Here is an 18,170-nt window from a genome sequence, read left to right as displayed (position 1 = left end):
GCCGGGCACCCAGGCTAGTTTAATAATATTTCTCAAAAGTGAATATCGCCGCCATAGAGAGTATCTTTGGAATAAAAAAATCAAATTTGTATACGTTAAAAAGCAAATTACAGTTTTGATATCAGAACAATAATTAAAGAAGTTGTTTAGTTCTTGCCCACTTACATTAGACACCAGGGTCGAAAAGTAGGATTGAGAAGTTAGCGCTTTATAAGGAGGGCACTCTGACCTGCAAAAAGTGCCTGCGAAGTTCCGTCGACATTCCCCGGTAAGGGCGTCTCAGGCGATTAACAATAAGCTAACCCCTTCTCAAAGAGAGAAGGCAAGGCCTGGGAGGGTGGACATCCCAGAATTGTACAAACTAAACCCCCACCGCAAAATCAACAGGTATCGGATCATTATAGGAATGGTTTAATCTCTGTTAATTTTGAGAGGCGAGTATAAGCCCAACAAGCAATTTTATCTAGTTTTGGTGAAAATCAACAAAAATAGATCAAATATACACAAAGGAATATATATATATATATATATATATATATATATATATATATATATATATATATATATAAAACAAAAAAAGAAAAAAGTCCAGGTAAAAGAAAAATTATTAAAAAATTTTTCTACTAAAAATAAATAAAAAATTATATGATAATAAATAAATAATTAAAAATAAAATAAAGTTAGTACATCAGTTTATTGCGCAGATAAGGTAAAACTTTAAATTTGTGGGATTTCTTTTCTTTCAAAAACATTTGGATAAAAAATGAAAATAAAACAAACTGTTTTTCTAAGAATTAGTGACTCACTGACTCACAAAATCACAAGAGCAATGTTAGAGGGGGAAAAAATGAACTAGGATTGTCAAGGTTCGAATCCTATTTTCGTAATCAAGTACCGTGTTGCATTTTCAATATTATTATCTTTTTAAAATTATTTTATTTTTTCAGAACAAGATTTGCAAAATGAAGTTAAAAATGTATTTGTAAATAAATAAGAATGCAACTTTATTTTTCTGCTTTGTCATTGTATGGTGGTTTAAACGAGACTTTAAGCGTGAGTTTACTGTCGGCCATTTTGGAAATAAGACTCAGCAGTTTGCCGTCGAGAAAGCAGGACCGCTACGTACATACGTCTCAATAACAATGGGCGACAAAGGAAAGTAAGTTTATTCATTTGTAGGAAAAGAAAAAACTATGATTTCGAATTCTTTTGAATGTTGGAAGTAATACTGAAGAATTTAAAACATAAAAACGATTAAATAAATCGGACTTAAAATTATAAACGAAACGCAGAATCTTACTAAAAAACAGTTTTAGTAATTTTTCATTTTTTTTTCTCTGAAAAAAAAAAAAAGATTCATGTCTATATTTTAAAATATATATTCCTTTTAAAGATTATTAGTTTTAAATGAGAAATAATGAAGTGTTAAATTTTTTATTCACATGTACAAATATGTATTTTCAACAGTTTAAAATTTTATTATATTTTTGTTGGTTATATAATGGGGGTTCGGTTTACAACAAAAGAGTTACTATAAACAAATCCCCCTTTTTAATAGTTTAATTTTAAGTTTTCAACCATGTTAAAAATATTTACAATTTTATTCTGTTAATATAAACGAGTTCAAATAAAAATCTAATTAATAATAAAGAAATCGTTTAAATAAGTGCGTTAAGTCACTTGGATCAATCGATTAGCTAGACCTTCTTTTATGGACCTTAAATTAAGTTTTAATAATTCATTAGAAAATCTATTTTAATGATTTTCAGCGAATACTTTAATTTTTGTAATATAAAAAAAAAATAATGAAAATTCCTTCTAAGTTTATTTGTTCTTTTTTCAATTAGCCCAAGTAATAACGTTAAACAGAACTTTTTAAAAAGAGTTTTAATTTCATTATAAAATTAAATCCACCAGAATGCATTTTGGCTTCTTCGTAAACAAGTTGGCCATTTTTATTTTTTATTAATAGTTAAAAAAAAAAAAAAAAAAAGTAAATTTTCTGCGTGATCCTTCAGAATTTGAACGGAATTTGAAAGCGTTTAAACTTTCGAATAAAAAGTCATTTCTAACATTAAAGTTTTTAGCAAATTATCATTTACGAAAGATCGCAAGTTTGGAAGCTATATTCAGTCTTAAAAATAGAGATTAAAACATTACCATTAAAAAATTAATCATAGTTTTGTAATAACAATTTGGTTCCATTAATACTTTAATTAGTTACGTAATTTAACTTTTAAAATGCTATTTTTTAAAAAATATATTTTGGTAAAAGAAAAAAAAACGAAGCAAAGATAATATTCCTGGGCAACGCCGGTTAAAAACAAACAAACAAACAACAACAACAAAAAAAAAAACTTAAGAAGACGTAATTACTTTTTTTTTTTCCTAATTATTAATATTTTTGTTTACAAATCCTATTTTTGTAGAGAAATTTTAGTTATAGAAATAAAGGGTAAGCTTAAGTTGTTTTTAATGTTTTGTTTAACCTAATTTTATTTTAGCCTTTTTCCTATAGGCATTAAAAAGTGTATAATGTCCATTTCCGATTGTTATTTATTGGGGGTGAGTGGGGAGGTATCTCTGAAATTATTAAAAATCTTTTTCGTAAAGGTTCTGTTTAAATTAAGTGAAAATAAATTATGAACAAAACTATGTATTAATGTGTTAAAATATATTTGGATGACGTGTTTTTTTTCTTCTCCTTTCACAAGCGGACGTGGTAAGCTATTGGTTCAATAATGAGTTGAGATCATTCTCTTCTCTTTTTCTATTAAAAAAAAAGAAAAGGTATGATCAACGTTTGTTGCTTGGCTTCTTTTTCTTCGGTCCATCTGGTAGAAAGCGGAGAAAAAAAAAATGGTGACGTCATCCAGTTCTTAATCTTGGGGGAAAAAAGGATAAAAGCACAAAAGCTTTACTTTCGCTTTAAATACTTTCTTTGTCATCTATAATATGACTTGCTTATTCTTCAACAGCTGTCCGCTCTCCGTGTTGAGTTCAATCATTTCTATTGTTGAACTCTGATCCCCCAGGGTGCGACTCGTTCACTCATTTCCTCAGTATTTCGGATGTAAGCGTGTTCAGAGAAGTTGTAAAATGAACCCGTGGACCTTGCAGTATTATGATAATGATCAATAATAAGTCTCTCTCTCTCATGTATATAATAAATAAATAATATATATATATAAGTTGTTTAGTCCTCTCCTACTGCAATAACTCCAACAACACCAGTGTCGGAAAGTGGGATTGAGGCCGCGGTCAGGAGGGGACCTGCAAGAAGTGCCTGGACAGTTCCGTCGGCATTCCCCAGTAAGGGCGCCTCAGTCGTTTAGCAATAAAACCCTTCTCAAAGAGAGAAGACGTAGAAACCTGCGAGGGTGGACCTACCTCCTAGAATTGTACAGAGCTTAACACCCAACCGCAAAATCAACAGGGACCGGATCATTTCTGGAATGGTTTAATCTTTATTGATTTTGGGGGCCCAGGATAAAAATCCCGTTTTGTTTTAGTCTCGGCCCGGTCTTTGGATATTTAGTAAAATTCAGTAAAAAGTATATTTTATTATGGACTGAAAAATTTTCGATCATTTTCATTAGCCAATGAATGCTTGTAATTATTAGAACTGATTAATAACTAAACCAACAGTAACCAATTGATTTAGTATTTGTTGTATATATTTGGAAATTCTAAAATATTTACATAAATGTTTGAAACTTGCATGTTGCTGCTGCTTTCAAATATACACGCTAAGATGTCTAGTGTATTAGACGACTTAGTTTAGCCTCTCTGAACAACCTGTGACCTATAGGATCATCTAGAATAAACAGATCACAGATCGTCACACCTATTTATACTATGCTACCCGTTCCTCCCTATTACGCCGTCTTCCATTTTCAGATAATATATATCTTGATAGTAATAATTCGATTTCCTGCTCCTTTCCATTTCTTTCTATTTCGATCCCTTCCCCTCCTACTTATCAATTGCCTTTAATTACGTCATAAAGGATGTCGGCTTCCTCTGTTTTAATGGATCATGTCGATGTCATAATCTCCCACCCAGTCCTAATGTATGTTGTCATCCAGTATATACTACGTCTTTTGTGACGTCATCAAATGTGCACAATTTCTGCAAACAAAAATTAGGAAGATTCAGTTTTATAAATAAACTCACAGACGATTCATGTTAGACGAACCGTGACCCTTCCTCTCTTCCTGATTTGATGGTTGACGTCATCTATGTACGGTTAGTTTTAATAGATGACGTTTGATATATAAGTATAGATCAATAGTTACTCCAATATCCTTTGTACCCCCCCCCGGTCTCTGTTGCTCCCTTTGTATCTCCCGCCCTAGATTTATGATTGCTGTAGCCTTTAACTAGTTTGGTACAGAACTAATGTGCTAATAAAATTCAAAATTTAATTTTTTAAAAAGTTAGCATCTTTAACTTTTGTTCAACGTAATTGAATCTTTGTTTTTTATAAACTATTTGTCTATTAAATGGCTCTGTAGTTTCTTAGTATTTATAACTGCCGTTTTGTCTTTATGATCCTATTTTCTTTATTTACTTCTGAACAAGTACAGTTTCTCATAAAAACTCCTTGATGACCTAGTTGCAGTTTATATTCTTTGTTCAAAGTGTAATTTTGGACAGTTGATTTTTCTGTAACCATTGAGTCACTCTTCTTTTTCATTCAATTCTATGCCTACAGACTATCCAATATTTGTTAGTATTTAGCCAGCAGTTTCTCTTGTTGATTACTTGCTGAAGTTTCTAAGTTAGATTTGTAAAAATTATAAGGTTTAATACATTTGAATTTAAAAATGTCAGAATGTTCTTATATTTGAAGTTACTCCAATAGGAGATCTTTGAGAAATTCCCAAGAGTTGTCATTGCTTTTGGGTTTATATACATGAATATATATATGAAGTAGTAGTATTTGTTAGGTTTATTTATCTATTTTTATTTATTGAATAAAATCTATCGTGAGTATTGCATGAAATTACATCTGGTGGTATTCACATTATGAATAACTTATTAAAGACATTAATGATTTTAAGTTGTAAAAAGATTTTCTACACACAAAAAAATCCTACATTTAAATAACTCAATGGTTCCCATAAAATAAACTCCCCAATTAAAAATTTACACAATTTAAGAACTTGCTGCATCAAACTGTTACTAGAATTTAGACAGCACATATACTGATGTTTTGATAAGCATTAATCCATGTGTGTCAGACAGTATATAACAAAACATGTTCAAAACAATGATTTTGCACAGCCTGTTGACATTAGAATATGTGGATATGTAATAAGCATTATTTTGTGCCTATGAAGTAATTATGTCAATTTTAAGCTTGACATAATTTAAGCACTTATTGAAACATCTTGGTAGCATGCATGGTTTAATGGATATTAATTGATATGAAATTGGCAGTTCAAATCCAATGAGATATTTTCTTAATGCTGTTAGATCTAAAAACTTGTAGAGTTTAAATAATTCTTAATGCTCAATTAGTTATTTACAAATAATATTGATTCTGTATTAAATAATCCTCAATATGTTTATATGCTATAAAACGTACAAGCCAAACCAATCCTAGCCAGTTGATCTCTGAGAGTTTCAGATTAAGCATCAATACTTCATATAATGAAATCAATGTGTGCAGTTCTCAGGTGCACTACACTTTCTGAAAAGTGTATGTGTAGTAAATGAATGATGTACAATCTTAAGGGGAAATAAACAGTGTATAAGTCATGTGTTTGTGTCCATGTTTAATTTTGTGCAGCATAACGGTTATAAAGGATGTATTTTTACAGGTGTTTGGTACTAAAAAAGTCTTTGCAAATTGGAGTGATGTAATTTTCCCTTTCTAAAAAAAAAAAAAAAGTGATTTCTGTACATGCAGCAATATCGTGGAATAAGTGATATTGCATTGAATCTTTTCAATTATTCTCGTACGGTATTTTCAAACATAGGACCTTGAACCCAACTAAACTAATCCAGCTTCTGATGAGGTCGGAATTGCATTGATAAGATATTTTCACTTGGACAAATTTTGAAACAATGCCGGACCTGTCAGTACGCAACCGTTGTATGCTTCATTGACTTTACACCTGTTGAGTGCATAAGTTTGTAGTAAATGAACCCTGATGGATTTCCGCCAAAGCTGCTTAATGTGCTGAAGGCCTATTACTCACACACCCAAACAAAAGTATGTTGTTAGGGAGAGGAATTAGAATTCTTTAATGTGCATACTGGTGTCCACCAATGTTGTATTCTGTCCCCCATCTTGTTCAACTATATTATTGACAGGATCCTTGATCAGGGCATTGACTTCACTGGAATGCAAGTTAGCTGTGATTGTTCCATTACTAATCTGGACTATATAGACAATGTTGCTATCCTCAGTGAAACATAGGCATTGAATAATGTCAATACCACTGCCAAATGCATAGGTATGATGATCAATTGCTCAAAAACAAAGGTTCTGTCTGCCATTTACCCCCTTTCCACAAGTCTATATCATTGTCAATAGCATCATCATTGAGGAAGTCAAGCAGTTCATGTATCTTGGCTCAACCTTTACAGCTACTGAACAGAGTAAGGAAAAGATTACAATCTGTATCGATCATGCTCATACAACCTTTGGTCATTTCCAAAGTAGATAGAGATAATTCTCTCAACAAAATTGAAGATATTTCCAGCACTGATAAGCTCAATAGTGCTGTATGGCTGCAAAATCTTGCTCTTGCAAAAAAGATCTTCATACACTCAAGGTTTTCGACATATACTGCCTTTGATGCATCTGTCTCTGACTATATTCCAAACTGCACCATCCATGCAAGATGAAACACCACCAGCATCAGAGACGCTTTGAAAAAGTAGACTTTGCTGGGTTGTCATGTTCTTCAATGCTCTGAGGAGGAATTTATGCACAAGTTGGTAGCTCTAAATTGCACATGCTGACTGGAAGAAGCACAGAGGCAGCCCATTGATGACTTTTCTAGGAACAGTGAGAGCACACATAAAAGTAATGACTAAACTTTCAATGCTGGAACTGGGAATGGTTGAATGTTGACTCCGCTGCCGATTGGTGGGGGTGGACCACCCTCACGTGAGATGTGAAATTCATTTGGAGTCAACTCCATCCATCCTGGGTGATGGCTGTTACAGTTGACTAATGCCAAGACACCTTTGGTTTTCTTGGCAGTTTTAGATATGCTTTGTGCAACGCAAATTGCTGCTGACAGTAATGCCCAAATCATTACAGGAAGATTTCTTGATATTATTTTTTATTAATTCTATTGTGTGAAGTGATTCAAAACTTGCAATATTTAACTGGCAATATCTCTTTATATACAGAAAGGAATACTAGATCTAATGAAGTGGATAACAGAATGAATGCAGCGTATATTAATGGATATTTTTTTTTCTATTGTGATATAATTTCAAAAAGTTAAATCTAGTAAAGCAAATCTACATTCAAAGTATTTTTCATTGATCAAAATTTATATATAAATTCTTTCCAAAATTGAAAACCAAACTTTAAAGATATTTTTTTTTTTAATTTGACTAACAAAATGTTTTCAGAAGATTTATTTTTTATTATCTAAATAATTCGACTTTCTATTTTTGTCTTTCTGAAATACTTATTTTAAAGCAGTAGTGAACTTTGTGAAGAGATAACAAGCCAGCTAGTATAATGTTAAAATTCTGGATCTTGTTTGGATGTTTCTCACTGTGTACTGAATATCATAAAGTGTTAATAAGAAAAAGTAATTGATAAAACATGATTATCAAGTAAATACATATTTACATGAAAATGAATGACATCATAAAGTTATTATTTATCCTTTATGACCTCATCAAACAATCTTATTTGTATTATACAGATCAAAGAAAATATAAAATATTTATGAAAACATTGTCAAATTTTTAATAGGTCATGAGTGATCTAATTTTCTTTAATAATTATTGAAAATAATTGTTACAAAAGAATAATTCTGAGGGCAAAATTGAATTATTAAAATTTTAAGAACTATTTGTACTCTCCCCCTTTCCCATATATTGATGGTGAATAAAATATTGGCCGCTTGATGTTAATCACGAAATTTTTTTTCTTATTGTACATTTATTCTATACTAGCAGAGATGCCCGGGTGTTTTTTTTTTGGGGGGGGGGGTGTTAGTAGGCAGGCGGGCTCAAACCCGTGACGCGAAGGAGGAAAAGAAAGTGAAAGGAAAGCTGAGACCTTACTGCTACACTAAGACGCGAGAGGAAGTGAAAAGCATTCAAATTTATCAAAAAGTTGACTTGAAGTGAATAAGTTAAGAATCACGCAGGCGCAAAAATGAAGGTTGGCTGCAAGCCAATTTCTGCTTCTTCACGATGTTGGGGAAAACCAGCCCCCCCCCCAAAAAAAAAGGGGGACCTCTCCAAATGAATAGCAATTATCTGATATGAAGGGTTTTCCCAACATTGATCAAAGCTAATTGCCTTTCTGGAGTCCTGGCCGGAAAGCCGGGTGGTGCCTACTTCGCTCCAATTAGTTTCACTTTTATATGAAAAAGACCAACAAACACGCGAAATGATGGAATAGAGGGAATTTTATAAAAGTCAATCAAAATGAATGTAGAGACGACGTCCATTCACAAATCGTACATATTATAATCTAGGGAGTATATAAAAATTTCTCGAAAATAGTAACCCTCTTGAACCCCTCCCCAAGCCTTTCGCGGACATACAAAAACACGCGCACCACTTTTGCCTTATATATATATATATATATATATATATATACTAGTGGGGAGTACTCAGTGTTGCCTGGGTGTTTGGAGGCGAGTGTGGTTTTGGGTAAATCAAAACACCCGAGTGTTGGGGGGGGGAGTAAAATTAAAAAAATGAAGTTCTGGTAGGTAAGTATGAAGGATCGAACACTTGAGTCGAAGTTGGAAATTAAAGTTGGAAAAAAAAAACAACGTTAAGCACTGGGCCACCACGAAATAGTAACGGAAACATGTTTGAATTTATTTAAGTACTAGCGAGGGGGTACCCGGCGTTGCCCGGGTGTTTTTCGGGGTATGTGAAAAAAACCCGAAAATGTGAAAAAAAAAACAGGTGTCCGTGAAAAAAAAACGAAGCCTTCATGACGCGCAGTTGGAAAATAGTAAAGTGTTAAAAAAAAAAACAGGTGCGCGTTTTTGATTGACGTGACAGCGATAGGTATTCAGCAGCTACGATTTTGTGCAGGACAGTTTTGAATGAGGTGAATAAATCTGTTTGTTTGTTTTTAAAAACCCGCTCCCTGTTTGTTAGGAGGAGCGAAATGAAAGCTACAGTCTGATATGACGAAGTCGACATTGAACAAACATTACTTAGCTCTCTTGAGACAACTGGCTTTCGGCCTGTGATTAGAGTCGAGTTTCGCTTTTTTTTATACCAAAAACCGAATGTAACGCGTGCTGATGCGGGAAATGTGGAATAATTAACGTTTGAAAGTCAATAAAATTAAATAGACAGGCGAGCTCCGTGGATAACTCTGAGATATTACAATTTATAGATGATATAAAAAGTTTTAAGAAGTTGTGAACCGAGCAAGTGCTTCTTTGAAAGAAGCCTTTTGTGGACATCGAGGAAAAGCGTACATACATACACACATACATTTTCGCTTTTATATATATAGATTTAAACTTGGCAGGTGCCCATACTTAATGAGGTCAACTTTGACTGTGGGGCAGTATTTTATTTACTGAGGGGCAGGATTTTTTTTTTTTTTTTTTTTTTTTTTTGTTTCCCCAAGGTGTTGTGGGGAAAATTAGCTCCCCATAAAAAGGGGATTGTCCAAATTGAATAGCAATTGTCTGATATAAGGAGAAACTCCACGTTGATCAAAGCTGATTGCTTTCGGACATTTTTGGCGATCGCAACCGGAAAAATGCCGCCAGAATTAGTTTTGCTTTTATTATACGAAAAAGTTTAATGCACATGCGGCGATCAAGAAAGGTTGAATATTTATCTTTTCAAAGTCGAGCAAATTAAATAGACAGGCGACCCCCCCCCCACTCGTTAACTTGTAGATATTATTTAGACGTGATATAAAAAGTTTTAAGAAGTGAGTCGACCGATCGCTTCTTGGAAAAAAGCCTTTCTCGGACATACACAAAAGCGAACATACATATATACACACACACACACACACACACACACACACACACACATTTTCGCTTTTTTATAAGTCTTCAGATGTTACCAAAATTAGTTAACAATTTTTGCATCAAATACATGACCATCAATATACAGTTTTTTTTGGGGGAAAACTGGTTTGTCTTTCACTGATTGGCTAAGTAAATGTCTTAAACATTTTTTTACAATTTAAGGTTGTTTTTAGATTTTGCTGAAGAACTACCAAAAGTTATAATTGCTAAACAATAATACAAGGAAAACTTATTTGACCCAGAGGAGGCTGAAAAATTAGCAAAAACTGCAATGTTTCACAATTATGAATGTAATCTTCAGTCTTTCCTCAAAATTGAACAAAAGATTATTCAACTTATATGATTGAAATAAGAGTTGATTGCAGAGGTACATGGTAGCATAGCTCTTTTATGTTCATGTGGATTTCAAACTTTCTCTTTCAGTATGTTAGTGATAATTGTCGTGTGTAAAATCTCACATTTTTTAGTATTTAAAAACTGAAATTGGATAACTCTAGACCTACACTGAATTTCAATATATAGCTGAATTGTTTAAACTGCTTTTTAAATTCCATATTTTCATTTTCTTATCAGTGATTATCTGGCCACAGCAATTTTACGAGATAAAGAGCGTCCCAATCGGCTCATAGTTGAAGAAGCTGCCAATGAAGACAACTCTGTTGTTTGTCTGTCACAGGTAAATATATCATTTTCCGATCTGTTTGTAATATGGTTTAGATTTTTAAATTTATTCCTTAAGAATCTTCATTGCTCAATGCAGGTTACATTGATTAAGATTATGATGGTTTGTGTAGTTGGGTTCAAAGTCAGGAAGACTACTTATTCTGACATGTTTCATTTTATGCCAACTGAAATACTTAAATTACGTTTTAAATTAAGCCTGGATGCATCATTGGACTGATCTCCTTGTTTTATTGTTTTACTTAATAACAGAACAAATTGCCTTGACTATTTCATAACTGTTACAGGCCATGTTGCATGCAGTGTACTTTTTCCCATTAGAAAATGTCTTTGGATTATACATGGAAATTACTGCAATCTTTTATGATTTTTGATGCATTGGGATGCAGATTGCAAATCTAGCCTCATCTTTTTAATTATGTTAAGCTGAGAAATATATATTATTTTTATTAATCAAACTAGTAAAAAGAAAAAGGTATGTTTAATCTTAAATATATATTTATAAACCTGTTTAGTTATTTGCTGGTATTCAAAGACTGAAATTTAATGTTTTTATGCTTGTTTAGTGTTATGATGTGATGTGTAGCATTATTATGCATGCACCGTATAGACTGAAAAATAATGTTGGAAATTTGCGCTTTCGTTTGTTATGCATCCCTACTGATTGTATTTTATGTTGAATAAAACCTTTTTACTCATTTAAAAAGGTCTTCATTTTTATTACAATTTATTCAACATAAAAAAATAAATGATTTTGAGATCTAGTAAATTTGAAGGATTGTCGGAAACAACCGTTGACGAATAGAACCACTGGTATCGTACCCTCGTCAATTGTATAGATTCCCTGACAGCGGCTCAACCTTAAAATCCTCCGAATAAGCTAAGTATACTTATTATGTATCACCTAAAGTCTAATTCCCTGATATTAAATTGTATAACATTTGAGAAAGCTATAAGTATTCTTCAATCTACTTACATCAAACCAGTTAATTCAGTTTTTGCTCGTCACCTACTCGCTACTAGAAAGCAGCAACCAGGTGAATCAATTGCTCAGTTCTTAACTTTAAAAGATCTTTCCAAGGATTGTAAGTTCGAAGACGTCACTGCTTCTCAGCATGCCAAACTAGCTATAAGAGATGTCTTTATCACAGGTCTCACTTCCTCAATGATACGACAAAGACTATTAGGACGCTGTGAAATTAATTTGGATAATATGGTAACAACCACAAGAAGTCTCGAAATGGCTCAACACAATGCAGCAGCTTATGAGACTTCGTCAGTTGTAGCAAAAGTATCAATGTATCCAGAAGAATCTAAAAATAATCCTACGTCTGAATTAACTAAAGAATGTGCTGCCTTTTTGAGAACTAATCAAGCAGTTCACTATACTAAATGCCAATTCTGTAGGTATGAAAATCATTCTCGAAACTATTGCCCTGCTAGGAAGACTGTCTTACATGTGGAAAGAGAGGTCATTTCTCTAAAGTCTGCCGGTCTAAAAGAAATAAGACATCTCCTAATATAAGAACTAGCTCTGCTTATATTGCTACAGCTTCATCTCTTTGCACACCTCGCACACAATATTTTATTGTAAAGGCAACAGTAAACAGCACTTGTCTGAAAGCTGTGGTAGACAGCGGAAGCATTCATAACTTCATAAAAATGAACGTTGTGAGATCACTCGGCCTTTGTCTACTATCTTCTGGCACAGTAAGTATGGCTGCCTTAAACCTCATAAGTAAAACCAAAGGTCACTGTGTTGCATCTATAACAATTAATGGACAAATATATCCTAATGTGCGTTTCTCTTTTACCCAACCCGTGCGTCTTATTATACTTGGACAAGAATTCATACAGTTACATAACTGTAGAATTCCTTTTTAATGAAAAAATACCTCCCTTACAAATCTAATGTCACACATGAAAATAAAGCCACCTGCTCTTTTTGCCAATTTATCAAATAACTGTAAACCAATTGCAACAAAAGGCAGGAATTATTTTGCATCTGATCGTGAATTTATTCGGAATGAAGTATAGAAACTCTTAAAAGAAGGAATTATAACTAGATCTAATTCCTCATAGAGAGCCCAAGTCTTGGTAACCCACAATAAGCGTTGCATGGTCATTGACTATTCTACCACTATTAATCGATATACATTTCTTGATGCTTTTCCACTCCCTCAATATTTATGTCAACTATCACAACATAAAATTTTTAGTAAATTAGATTTGAAGTCTATTACCAATGCCCTATTCGTAAAGATGAAAGAATTTATACAGCATTCGAACCTGATGGAGGCCTTTACGAATTTATTTGGTTACCTTTTGGATTAACAAACTCTGTAGCTGTGTTCCAACGCATTATGCACAATATAATCCAAGAACACGAACTCAGAGGTACCTTTGCCTACATAGATCACATTGCCATCAGAGGAAAAACTTGTATGAAAGCATTTGAAAAAGTTGCCGATTGTCTTAATCTGCAACTGAACCCTGAAAAATGTGAATATGGTATAACCAAACTCAAGTTTTTAGGGCACCTATTGGAAAATGGAACAATCAGTCCTGATCCAGATATACTCACACCATTAAAAGAATTACTAATTCCGAACTGTAGTAAGTCACTCAAACGAGGTTTAGGTCTCTTATACTATTCACCATGGGTAGAGAATTTCTCCGATCAGATTTCACCTTTGTTAAACATTACAGCATTTCCTATTACTGAAAAACTCAAAAATCAATTTCAAGCAATACAAGATAAAATTTGTAAGGCTTCAGTTGCAACCATTGAGGATGAAGTTCCATTCACAATAGAAACGGAGGCATCTGTGACGGCATTAGCAGCCTGCTTTTCTCAAAATAGACGTCCAGTAGCATATTTTTCCAGGACCCTGACGCAGTCGGAGCGTCAACACTCAGCAGTAGAATGTGAATCAGCAGCCATTGTCGAATCTGTGCGTAAATGGCATGATTTCTTACTCGGTCAGCATTTTACCATCATTACTGACCAACAGACCACTTCATATATGTTCAACACTCATATACCAAACCGCATTAAAAATGATAAACTATTTCGATGGAGACTTGAACTTTCCAGCTATTCTTATATAGACCAGGTTCCCTTAGTAGCTCTGCAGATACTTCTTGTTCATGCTCTACTTTGTGCTCATTATCCCTAAAAGATCTGCATGCAGCGCTCTGTCTTCCAGGAGTATCGAGGCTGAATCATTTTGTGAGACAGAAGAATCTACCATTCTCTATAGAGAATGTTAAACATACCTGCACTGAATGTCAAACGTGCTGAATTAAACCAAGATTCTTCAAACCTCCTCAGGTCGTTTAATCCATTCTCGATCCCTCTTTGAATGCCTTTCAATAGATTTCATGAGTCCAAAACCATCTACGAATAATTGCAAATACCTACTCTTGATCATAGATGAATATTCACGTTATCTTTTTGTCTATCCATGCCACGATATATCAACAAAAACTGTCATAAAATGTCTCCAGAATTTATTTACCTTCTTTGGTTGCCCAGATTCCATCCATAGTGAATTAAGAGTTTCTCTGGCAATGATAACACATTCAACTCCATACCATCCAATCAGCAATGGACAATGCGAGAGAATAAATGATACAATTTGGAAAACCATCAAACTCGCCCTCAAAACCAGACAACTGGATGATTGTCATTGGCAACAAGTACTAGACATTGCTTTGCACTCTATTTGATCTCTCCTTTGTACAGCATGAGAGAATGTTCAGTTTTTCAAGAAGGTTGGATACTGAATACAGCCTCCCTGAGTGGTTGCAAGGAGGCCCAGCTCTCCTTAGAAAGTTTGTCTGTCAACACAAGTCTGACTCTCTAGTGGAACCAGTAGAAATAATATCTGCAACTCCCAATTTTGCCAGAATTCTTTTCCCTGACAGCCGTCAGTAAAGTCTCGACAGAAGACCTAGCTCCCACTCCTACCACTGACCCATCCTTTACAAACTTGGGATCTCCTGCCTTCACTGACCATTGCAAGCCACCAGATTCTACCCCATCAAATAGCTCTGAACTAGAGGTGACTGATCAACAGTGACCCTCTAAGAATAATGCCACCAAATAATGAATCGTTCTCTTCAGTCGACAAAATAAAGTGTCTTGAAACAGAAGAGCAGCAGCAGTCAGACTTGAAGGACACTTCCAGAATCAATAAAACAGAGACGGAAGATCATACGTAACCCGAAATTTAAATAAAAATGTGACAGATTGTTATGTGATGTGTAGCGGTTATTATGCATGCGCCATATAGACTTAACAAGGCCGATAGCCATTAGTCGCGTGCTCTCGTGTAATGAATGAATTCGTGAATGTAGGCTTGACATGAAATTCTTAAAGATAAACTAAAATGACCGAAAAATGGGCTGAAATGACTTAAATAAATAAAAAGTAAATGACTTAGAATGACTTTAATGAACTTAAGGATGAATTGAATGACCTTAAGAATGACTTGAATGCTTAAAATATAACTGAAATCCTTCAAAAACAATTTGAATGATCTGGAGAATGATTTAAATGGCTTTGAGACTTACTGGTTGTAAAGTGGGTGATCATTTTACATTAAATTAATACAGAAAAGTGATCTCCTACTTTATATCACAAAGTTACAAACATAAGGGTATTTATTTGCTCCCCCACCGAGCAAATTAAGCACAAGGCCGATTTTTAATGTGAGGAGTGAAGGAGAAATGGGGACCAACTGAGATGATTGCTCTCATTAAAATTTGATTTTCCTCTGTAAAAAAAAAAAAAAAAAAAAAAAAAAAATACAGTCAAAACTGGATGGTCACATTCAATACTGCCAAAACTAAGCTTGTTTCCTTCAATAATTACAAGAAACTTTCTCAACCTCCAATAGCTATGACTAAAGATATATTACCTGAAAGTACTTTTTTCAAACTCCTCAGCTTAACATTCACAGGGAACATGAGTTGGAATAGATACATTGAGAGCATTGCCAAGGCTGCTGCGAAGAAGGTAGGCTCTCTCTACCGTGCTAGAAAGTTTCTTAGGCCTGAAAGTATTCTGTACCTCTACAAGGCCACCATTCACTCATGTATGGAGTATTGTTATCACATTTGGGCGGGTGCATCTGCTACTAGTCTTTCCCTCCTGGACAGGGTTCAAAAGACAGTCGCAAACCTGGTAGGTTCTGAACTGTCATCTAAGCTTCAACCTCTGTCCCATCGACGAAATGTTGTATCCCTCTGCCTGTTCTACAAGTATTTTAATGGTGGATGCTTTGACGAACTACTAGCCCTTGTACCGTCTCAACATACTCTAGACAAATCACTACACAGTAGAAATCCCTAGATCTAACAAAGCCTTTTACTCTATTAGTTTCTTCCCCCAGAACTGCTAGACTTTGGAATTCTCTTCAGAGTTCCTGCTTCCCCAACTATACTGACTTGCAGAAGTTCAAGTGTAATGTGAACAGATATCTTGCTGCTCAACCTCCTACATAGTAACCCTGCAACTCATGTCCCTAACAGTAGTCCCCTACATACAAAGTGGCAATGTGCCTCTGTACTTTTAGTACAAGTAAGAAGTAATAAATAAAAGTTATAAATAAAAATTATAAATAAAAGTCATTTTATTTAAAAATGATAACAGAAACGCTTGTACTTAGTACTTTTTGTTGTTTTTTAACGATTTTAGTACATGTGTACTAAAATCGTTAAAAAACAATAAAATAGTATTTGGAAATCAAATTTGAAAAATTTAAATTATTTTTTAAATTGACAAACTCTGAATAAAAAATGAAACTTTTTTTTTTAGTTTTGAAAGCAGAAAAAAGTTTTCTATTTATAAGTGAATACAAAACGAAACTCGTCAATACGCTGGCTTGTCAACGCATTAGTACATAGCAAGTCATTTTCCGTTAAATTCCATATTCTGTAATTTCTATAAAAGATAACATTTTAAAGAAATTTTTGCACAATTAATAATTATCAAATATTTACATATTATACAAGGGCGGGCAATAAGTAATGCCCCTGACCCACTTCCCATAGCAGTAGAGCAACGAAACTTGGCACAGTTATTAGTCTTTCTCTACATAGGAACCATCCAGAGTTATGCATTTCTCCCATCGTTTGATGCAGCTCTGGAGACCGTTTTTGTAGAACACCCCAGGTTGGCCCTCCAACCACGACGTGACTTCAAAAATCAAGGCTGCATTATCTGGGAAACACTTTCCTTTCAAAAACAACTTCATAGCTGGGAAGCGGTGAAAGTCAGAGGGTGCAAGGTCAGAAGAGTAGGGAGGATGGGGAGGTTTTCATAACCACACGCCCGACGCCCGTGCTTCTGATTTGGCGACATGCGAGTTGTGGACCAGAGTGTTGTCTGCAGGAGGAGGATACCTTTGCTGATCTTGCCCCGCCTCTTGATTTTGATAGCTCCCTTAATTTCCTCAGAAGTGAAGCATAATAGGCTCCTATAATTGTGGTACCCTTTGCCAGGAAATCTGTCATCACTACTCCGTCCTGGTCCCAGAAGACTGTGAGCATGACCTTGCCAGCAGAGGGCTGCACCTTTGCCTTCTTTGGAGGTGGCGAGTCCAAGTGCTTCCACTGCATTGACTGGGCTTTGGTTTCTGGATCATAGTGATGGACCCAGGTTTCATTCTGTGTAATCAGTCTTTTTAAAAACTTTGACTCGTCTTCTTGACACATCTCCAAATTCATCCTCGAGCACTCTACGCGTTCTCGCTACTGGAATGGTGTGAGCAACGTGAGAATCCATCTGGCAGACATCTTATGCAAATGGTCATGAATGATAGTTTCCACCAGACTCTGTACTAATCTTGACATCTTGGACTATTTGGTGAATAGTAATGCGTTGATCTTCCAAAATGGCAGCCTCAACTTGACGGACAGATGCCTACTCAATGGCAGAAGGGGGGGGGGGGCGACCAGGTCTGGGAGCTGTTTCCACAGACTTCCGGCCATGTTTAAATTCACGATGCCAGCGTTTTACAAGGTCATATGATGGGGAATTATCACCATAAGTTTCTTTCATTTCATCAAAAGTCTCCTGTAGTGTGCGTCCTTTCAAATACAAAAATCTGATCACTGCTCGACATTCAACAGGCTCGATTTCACACCTGTAAAACAGAAACCACAATTAGTTCAGAGCTGTAATTTGCCACATAACCCGTAGAGATATAAATCATTGCACATGCAAAATTTCAGCTAGATCAAACAACTGGAAAT

The 18,170-nt window shown here is 34.6% G+C and overlaps 1 protein-coding gene across 2 annotated transcripts in view; it reads left to right on the top strand.

Moving 5' to 3' along the window:
- The first annotated feature begins 820 nt into the window (after positions 1-820).
- LOC145255568 (transitional endoplasmic reticulum ATPase) overlaps positions 821-18,170 on the top strand; it is a 73,751-nt gene continuing 56,401 nt past the window's right edge. The window contains exons 1-2 of one of the 2 annotated variants that reach the window (XM_080114025.1): positions 821-1,159; positions 10,800-10,902. In XM_080114025.1, coding sequence (XP_079970151.1) covers positions 1,143-1,159; positions 10,800-10,902 — 120 coding nt within the window. In that variant the 5' untranslated portion in view covers positions 821-1,142. The remainder of the gene's footprint in view (positions 1,160-10,799; positions 10,903-18,170) is intronic. The other variant, XM_080114029.1, reaches the window with a different exon arrangement.

This window comes from Euprymna scolopes, chromosome 3 (assembly GCF_053919585.1).
Source record: "Euprymna scolopes isolate OS-2025 chromosome 3, ASM5391958v1, whole genome shotgun sequence".
Classification (NCBI taxonomy): domain Eukaryota; kingdom Metazoa; phylum Mollusca; class Cephalopoda; order Sepiida; family Sepiolidae; genus Euprymna; species Euprymna scolopes.
The sequence above is the reverse complement of the archived record's forward strand: the minus strand, read 5'-3'. Positions and strand labels throughout refer to the sequence as shown.